The sequence below is a fragment of the Cucurbita moschata genome, unplaced genomic scaffold (genome assembly GCF_002738365.1).
Source record: "Cucurbita moschata cultivar Rifu unplaced genomic scaffold, Cmos_1.0 Cmo_Scf00054, whole genome shotgun sequence".
Classification (NCBI taxonomy): domain Eukaryota; kingdom Viridiplantae; phylum Streptophyta; class Magnoliopsida; order Cucurbitales; family Cucurbitaceae; genus Cucurbita; species Cucurbita moschata.
Window position 1 is genome coordinate 1,929,186 of NW_019268570.1, and position 8,454 is coordinate 1,937,639.

Here is an 8,454-nt window from a genome sequence, read left to right on the forward strand (position 1 = left end):
ATGATGCTTCTTCCCTGCTTACTTCTCATCCTTTCAGCCTGTGTTTCTGCAACACAGTACAGAATCCCAAGGCTTAGTCCAACCGACAGAGATTCTGAAGCTCTGTCCTCGCCTCTTTCGGATGATTTCAAGACATTTTATTACAACCAAACGTTAGATCACTTCAATTATAGGCCTGAAAGCTACATGACGTTCGCTCATAGATATATAATCAACTTTAAGTATTGGGGCGGCGCAAATTCCAGCGCTCCCATTCTTGCCTACTTGGGAGCTGAAGGTCCACTGGATAATGATTTGAACGTTGTAGGATTCTCGACTGATAATGCTGCTCAGTTTGGGGCTCTTCTTGTTTATATTGAGGTAAGAGCTTTCATGTTCTTGTGTGGTTCATATTTAATGCTTTGGAGGGTTTATATGATTTTGTTTTGTTTTGTTGTTAGCATCGTTATTATGGGAAATCGATACCCTTTGGATCAAGGGAGGTAGCATTGAAGAATGCAAGCACTTTAGGCTATTTCAACTCTGCTCAAGCAATAGCAGATTATGCGGATGTTCTTATACATGTTAAAAAGGAGTTGCATGCTAAAGATTCTCCTGTGATTGTTCTTGGTGGATCATATGGTGGAAGTAAGTGAGTTCTCGTTTAAAATTGTGAGATTTCACGTCGGTTGGAAAGGGGAATCAAGCATTTCTTACAAGGGTGTGGAAACGAATCGCTAGTCGATGTGTTTTAAAACTGTAAGGCTGATGACGATGCGTAACGGGCCAAAACGGACAATATCTACTAGCGATGGTCTTGAGTTGTTCCAAATGGTATCAGAGCTAGACATTGAGTAGCGTGCTAGCGAGGACACTGGGCCTCTAAGAGGGGTGGATTGTGAGATCCCACATCGGGTGGAGAGGGGAACGAAACTTTTCTTATAAGGGCGTGGAAGCCTCTCCCTAGCACACGCGTTTTAAAACCGTGAGGCTAACGACGATATGTAACGGGCCAAAGCAGACAATATGTGCTAGCGATGGCCTCGAGCTGTTGTCAATGGTATCAGAGCTAGACACCAGGTAGTGTGCCAGCAAGGACGCTGGGCCTCCAAGCAGGTGGATTGTGAGATCCCACAGCGGTTGGAAAGGGGAACGAAACATTTCTTGTAAGGGTGTGGATGCCTCTTCCTAGCAGACGCGTTTTAAAACCGTGAGGCTAACGACGATACGTAACGGGCCAAAACGGACAATATCTGCTAGTGGTGGCCTTGAGCTGTTCCAAACGGTATCAGAGCCATACACTAGGCAGTGTGTTAGCGAGGACGCTGAGCCACCAAGAGCGGTGGATTGTGAGATCCCACATCAGTTGGAGAGGGGAACGAAACACTTCTTGTAAGGGTGTGGAAGCCTCTCTCTAGCAAACGCGTTTTAATACCGTGAGGCTAACCACGATACGTAACGTGCGAAGCGAACAATATCTGCTAGCGGTTACAAAAATCTTCAAACTCTATATAACAGAACATGTTTTTTTTGTTTTGTTGGAAACAGTGTTGGCTGCATGGTTTCGTCTGAAATATCCTCATGTCGCCCTTGGAGCTCTTGCTTCTTCAGCTCCAATCCTTTACTTCGACAATATCACGCCACATGATGCATACTATTCCATTGCCACTAAGGATTTTAGAGTAAGATCCCTCAACAATAATGCATCCTTTTGAACCCTTTGAACTTTTTAAATACACAAAAATGTGAATGAATTTGCAGGACGTTAGTGAGAGTTGCTATGAAACCATTCGGGATTCCTGGTCCAAGATTGAAACAATTGCTTCCAAGCCTGATGGCCTTTCCATTCTTAGCAAAGAGTTCAAAAGTTGCAGGTATTAGAATTCATGGCTTCTCATATCCAAATTTAATGAAGTTTGTGCTTCAAATGAGTTGTTCTTGTTTTAGTCCTCTGAAGAACTCCGCTCAGCTGGAAGACTTCTTGTGGTCTATGTATACCGTCGCAGCCCAATACGACCACCCACCAAGGTATCCAGTCACTATAATCTGTGATGCCATTGATGGAGCTTCATCAGGAAGTGGAATTGTTGAACGAATTGCTGCAGGCGTGTTTGCTTATAAAGGAAATCTTTCCTGCTACATGAATCAGGCCAGAGATGAAACTGAAACCGATGTGGGATGGAGGTGGCAGGTAATCTTTTTATTACACGAATACCGACGTGGGATGCATTGAACTTCGAAAAGCTTCATTAATTTATTTTTTATTTTTTGACGTTATAAGAAGCTTTTGTGCTGAGTGTGTAACTCAGAGATGCAGTGAAATGGTGATGCCATTAAGCACAGGCAATGATACTATGTTTCCAGCATACAATTTTGAGCTTGGAAGCTTCATAGATTACTGCAATGAGTTATACCGTGTGTCTCCAAGGCCTCACTGGGTCACCACCTATTATGGAGGCCATGTATGCACTTCAACCACCTCTCTCTTTTTCTTTATTTTCTTTATTGAAATTGTAACCGCCCAAATCTACAGTAGATATTGTCTTTCTCTGACTTTCTGTCCAGGCTTCCCCTCAAAGTTTTTAAAACTTCACCCCTGGAAAGAATGTTTTGTTCTCCTCCCCAACCAATGTGGGATCTCACAATCCACCCCCTCCCCCGGGGCCAGCGTCCTCGTTGGCACTCGTTCCTTTCTTCAATCGATGTGGGACTCCACAATCCACTCCACCCTCGAGGCCCAGCGTCCTTGCTAGCACACCGCCTCGTATCCACCCCCCTTCGGGGTGCATCCGACCATTCTGTTAGTGGATCTCACAATCCACTCCCTCGAGGCCCAGCGTCCTTACTGGTACACCGCCTCGTATCCACTCCCTTCGGGGCCCACCACTAAATGATATCATCCTCTTTGTGTTTCCCCTCAAGGTTTTTATATTAGAGAGGTTTCCAAGCCCTTATAATCAATGTTTTTTTTTTCTCCTCATCAACTGATATAGGATCTTACAATCAACCCCCCTCGGGACCCAGCGTCCTTGTTGGCACACCGCCTCGTGTCCACCCCCTTCAGGGATCAGCCTCCTCGCTGGCACATCACCCAGTGTCTGGCTCTGATACCATTTGTAACAGTCCAGCCCCACCGCTAACATATATTATCCTCTTTGAGCTTTCCCTTTCAAGCTTCCCTTTAAGGTTTTTAAAACGCGTCTACTAGGGAGAGGTTTCCGCACGCTCATAAATAGTAGTTCGTTCTCCTCCCTAACCGACGTAGAATCTCACAATTTCTTTGTCTCCCTTCAAATTTCAGGACATAAAACTCATCCTTAAGAGATTTGGCAGCAACATCATTTTCTCCAATGGACTAAGGGACCCTTATAGCAGCGGCGGGTAAACGAAAACCAAAGCTACAACATTTATTGCACATAAAGAACAATCAACTTTACTTCAACTCTCTCTCTCTCTTTTTGTGAATGCAGAGTGTTGCATAACTTATCTGACAGTCTCCTTGCACTCCATACGCCTAATGGTTTGATTCAGACTCCTAAATTCTAACTTCAAAGCTTTGTTCTTTTGAGCTGACATGTTTTGAACTTTCCAGGATCTCATTGTTTGGACATTTTACGAGCAAATGAAACGGATCCAAAGTGGTTGGTGGAACAAAGAGAGACAGAGGTTAACATCATTAAAGGATGGATCAGTACGTACTATGCTGATCTTGGCAGTCCAAACAATATATAAACAACAAATAATGATGATGAAACACTATAAACAGGATACGAAAATCATACTGACATGTAAGCCACTGAAGATGAATATATGAACCTGTTTTGATGTTAGTGTTGAAAACGTCCATTGAATAGCTCAAGCATACTGCTAATAGATATTGTCAGCTTTGGCTCGTTACGTATCGTCGTTAGTTTCACGATTTTAAAACTCGTATGCTAGGAAGAAGTTTTCACACTCTAGATATGCTTTGTTTCCCTTTCCAATTAAGGTGGGATCTCACAATCCACTCCCTTGGGAGTCCAGCATTCTCGTTGGTACACCGCCCAATGTCTGGCTCTGATACCATTTGTAATAGCTCAAGCCCACTGCTAGAAGATATTATTCGCTTTGGCTCGTTACGTATCTCACCATCAGCCTCACTGTTTTAAAACGCGTCTACTAGGGAGAGGTTTCCACACCCTTATAAAAAATGCTTCATTTCCCTCTCCAACCGATATGAGATTTCACAGTCCATCACTTAACACTTAAAATATATGAACTTGAACGTTCTCCTAGATACAAACTTGAAAGTTCACGAACAGTTGAATCGTTCAATAATGGCCCCTAAAGAGTGTTGAAATAAAATTCGCTCTGATACCAATTTGTTGAAATAACAATCCGCTCCGATACAAACTTGTAAAAAATAGACGCTCGCTCTGAAACCAACTTGATTAAATAACTCTCACGAAGCTGTGAAGGAGGTGTCGAGAGGGGAGAGACAAGGGGACAAAGGAAATTATGAAAAAAACTCTTTTCTATTACACAGTACACTTTGCTTTCTGTCTCTTGCTCTCTGCCTCTTGCTTTTTACAATGAAAACGAATCAATTTATAGGGTTTCTGAGATTTAAAATGAGCGATCCCATAACCCATTCTCTGCTCAAGTGATTGTTGTCCCTGTATTTTTTGTTTGGCCTTTTCCTTCTCACGACTCAGATTTCAAAAGCCTTACTAAGTTTAACAAAATAAAAAACTACTCTTCTTTTCTTTTTTCCATTTAAGTTTATTCCCAACAAAACTTCCCCATAAACTTAAATGCTCTATTCAACGATTCCACCTGCGTCGTTTTTATTTTCTTGAGCTCAGTTGTGGTTTCTTCAATTTTCTCTCCTTGTCCTCGAGCAGCAGACTAAGCTTGTCCTTCTCTGATGAGACTTCATTTGGATCTTCTCGAGAATAGCCTATCTGAGACACCAACTCTTCATTTCTCCCGTTCTTAGCCACGCTTGACTCAGACATCATGGCTTCGTTCAGTTTACTCAATTCTCTTCTCAAGTCCACAGCGACATTTACAGCTAGCATTTTTTTCTTCCTCCATTTCGACTTTATCACGAGTGAGTATCTCAATCGTGTATCGTAAATTCACTGCCTCCTGTTGGATTTGATTCAGGTTCACGTCAAGTGAGTCTCTCTGTAGAGTCAGCATCTCTATATCTTTCTCCTCCCTCACTAGCTCGTCCACTAGAGCCTCAATCACCATTAACATGTCATTCTCTTTCTCCACACCTTCTTCAACTTTCTTCATAAGATCAGAGATTACATTCCCATTCTTTTCCTCTCCTGTTTGAGATAGAAGGAACTCTCACTCAGCTCAGCCACTTCCTTCTCTACCTTTCTATCTCATTTTCTCAAACTTTCTTTTCTTTCGTTCAGTGATTTCAACGTTTGCAATTGAGACTTCTCCACAGATTTATCCACGGCAGTTTTGGGTTGTTGCTCTTAATCTCTATTCTCCTCCTCGAGATCTGGCAGTTTCATTGGCTCGTTCGCGAATCGCATGGGCTTCTTCTTCGTCATTGTTTTGGGATTTTCAAGGGATTTTGAAGGGATTGCAGCTTGCATTTGAACCATCTATTTCTCATGTTCAATCTGCATTTCTGTCCTCTTTTCTTCTTCCATTCTCATCCTCTTTCTTCTTTCTTCCTCGAATTTCTTTTCCAGCTAGTGGAGCTCTCTCTCTTCGAGCTCGGGTTCTCTATTATTCGGTTGTTCATCTTTATTCGATTTTCTCGTCTCCGGTATCAGCTGTGCATCACCTCATTTCTATTAGTTTCCATCGCCTCACGATTATCGCCGTCGTCTTTTGCACCGCCGTGTTCTTTGGTTTTCAGCTCTTCATTTTGGGCCATCAAGAGAATGCCTCCGTTTGTTGCGTCATCCAAGGCTAGGTTGATCGTTTCTTCCACCTTTTCATCGGCTCGACAATCTCTTGCATAATGACCCATTCTGCCACAATTGTAACATCTGTCGAAGTTACAGTTATTTGCATAGTGGCCATATTTCTGACATTTGTAACACTGGATGTGGGAATTGTATTCTTGACCGCGTCCTTGATTGTGTCCTCTTCCACGCCTATTTGCTTGGCTCGATAGTCTCTTCTCTTTATAGTTTTCTTCGTAACTGTTGCCTTGACTACCTCGACCATTCCCGCGACTTCCACGACCTCTACCTTGAGTATTTTGAGAGAAGAGTATCTTTTCATCCTTTATTGATGCCTTAGTTGAAGCGCTTGATCGTGTGTCTCCTCCTCCGGCGAGCTCATCGACCGTGAACGTCGCTAGGTCCTTCGACTCTTCTATGTCTCATACAACATTCTCGAAGTTACCTGTTAACGACTTCAACATCTTCTCCACAACCCGCGTCTCAGATAACATTTCTCCGTTTCGATTTAGTTGATTTGTCACGGTCTGTACGCGCGTGATGTAGTCAAATACATTTTCTCACTCCTTCACGATTTAGTTGATTTGTCACGGTCTGTACGCGCGTGATGTAGTCAAATACATTTTCTCACTCCTTCATCTTCATGCTCTCCAACTCGCCACGCAGAGTGTGTGATGTAGTCAAATACATTTTCTCACTCCTTCATCTTCATGCTCTCCAACTCGCCACGCAGAGTGTTTGGAGACGCACCGTCTTGACTCGGTCGGTTCCTTTGAACACCTTTTCTAAAGTGTCCCGTGCTTCTTTTGTTCCATCATGTTCGCCATCGGCTCTGATACCAATTTGTTGAAATAACAATTCGCTCCGATACCAACTTGTAAAAAATAAACGCTCACTTTGAAACCAACTTGTTTAAATAACTCTCACGAAGCTGTGAAGGAGGTGTTGAGAGGGGAGAGACAAGGGGACAAAAGAGAGAAATTCTGAAAAAACTATTTTCTATTACACTATACGCTTTGCTTTCTGTCTACTGCTCTTGCTCTCTGCCTCCTCTTCTTACAATGAAAACGAATGGACTTATTCTTGTCCCCATATTTTCTTTGGCCTTTTGCTTTTCCTTTTCCTTTCCTTCTTACGCTAAAATTCAAAAAGCCTTACTAAATTTAACAAAACAAAAAACTACCCTTATTTTCTTTTTTCCATTTAAGTTTATTCCCAACAAAAAGAAATGTGGACATTTTGGTGCTTTTCTCATATTCTTGGACGTTGTTTGAAGAGAAAAAGGGGCCGAAGGAAGGGGTTTAGAACTTTATGACACCCTCACAAAGTGGTTTCAACAGCATGCACCGAAACCATTATTGAAGTGCTCCACTCAAGAGCAGATGCTTAAGTCTTTTTATGGATTTCTTAGCCTGTTCTCATTCAACCCCCACTTCTCATTATCATTACAAGTGGCTTACACAATAGCCATCCTACAAGGATCCATAAACCATTATGTCAAAGAATATGGTCGGTCCCCCAAATAGTCCATTCTTCTTCACTTCAAATCATCAAGACGCCTCTCTCTACCAACAAAAATAACTTTTTGAAAAAATGGTAGTTTGCTAAGTTCCGTCAAGTCAACAAGAATAAGAATCCGGCGCTTTTCAAATTTTCATCAATGAGCCAACATTTTCATGTGTTTATAAGTTCAATATGGTGATAAATGAAAAATTAGTATTTCTGTTATGTCTTAGAAAAAAAGGGTTAAAAGTATCAACAAAATAGATCTAATATTTAATAATTATTGCAGTTGGTAAGTTTTTGAATTCTTACTTTTGTGTCTAATACATCCACAACTTCAAAAACTATCAAATAAATTAGCGTATTACCTCGCACAAATTTTCTAAAGTATTTCTCTCAAACATAACCTGAGGTTCGAGCATACGTCGATATCGTCCACGAAATCTGAAATTCACATCACTGATTTGTTCACTGGGTTAGAACAAGTGTCGCACAGTCGCTATCTCGCTACTGCAAAAGTGCGATTGTGACAATGGACAAGTCCATTACCAACTTCTACATGGTCAAGGTCTGGCTCCAATTCCACTTCTACAAGGTCGGAATCCGAGGCCAGCTCCATGACAGGTTTCAAGGGTCAAGAATACGATTAGGTTATGGACTTGCAGTCGTCTTCAACCTCGGCTTCCCCACAAGATTGTCTTTAGGGAAGCGTCGTATTCGTATGGCCTGAAATTTTCCCTGCTTCCCAGTCCTCGACCATATGCTCATTTCGTTGATTGAGCCGGGTATCCTCCATCCCCTTTTGGGCCGCCCGATTATTTTCTATCTGAAAAGTTTTAATATATAAAAAAAGTTCATTTTTAAATAGAAAACCCGGTAGTGGCCAACATTACAATAAACAAAATGGCAAGAATCTAGCACCAAAAATATATTTTAGATCTGCTCAAGGTTTCACAAAGAAATTATGATCTAGAAAGTTGTGCTACAAGACACCAAGAAATATTGTTAGTTTGTGAAGATATGCAAATCATACTCGAACGCGCACACTGTCAAA

General features: G+C 41.9%; 1 protein-coding gene across 1 annotated transcript; it reads left to right on the top strand.

Moving 5' to 3' along the window:
• LOC111436417 (lysosomal Pro-X carboxypeptidase-like) lies at positions 1–3,770 on the top strand. Its single transcript, XM_023074185.1, has 9 exons — positions 1–360; positions 441–627; positions 1,528–1,661; positions 1,741–1,853; positions 1,927–2,170; positions 2,289–2,441; positions 3,281–3,360; positions 3,450–3,499; positions 3,572–3,770. Exons 1-9 carry the CDS (start codon positions 1–3, stop codon positions 3,709–3,711), a joined length of 1,461 nt encoding a protein of 486 aa, XP_022929953.1. The 3' UTR covers positions 3,712–3,770.
• The last annotated feature ends 4,684 nt before the right edge of the window (positions 3,771–8,454 follow it).

Bases quoted from the DNA above. Each gene is read 5' to 3' on its own strand.
- LOC111436417 (XM_023074185.1), top strand. From the start codon at position 1: ATGATGCTTCTTCCCTGCTTACTTCTCATCCTTTCAGCCTGTGTTTCT. The intron at 628-1,527 runs GTAAGTGAGTTC...TGTTGGAAACAG, and splicing joins TGGTGGATCATATGGTGGAA to TGTTGGCTGCATGGTTTCGT. The intron at 2,171-2,288 runs GTAATCTTTTTA...TGTGTAACTCAG, and splicing joins ATGTGGGATGGAGGTGGCAG to AGATGCAGTGAAATGGTGAT.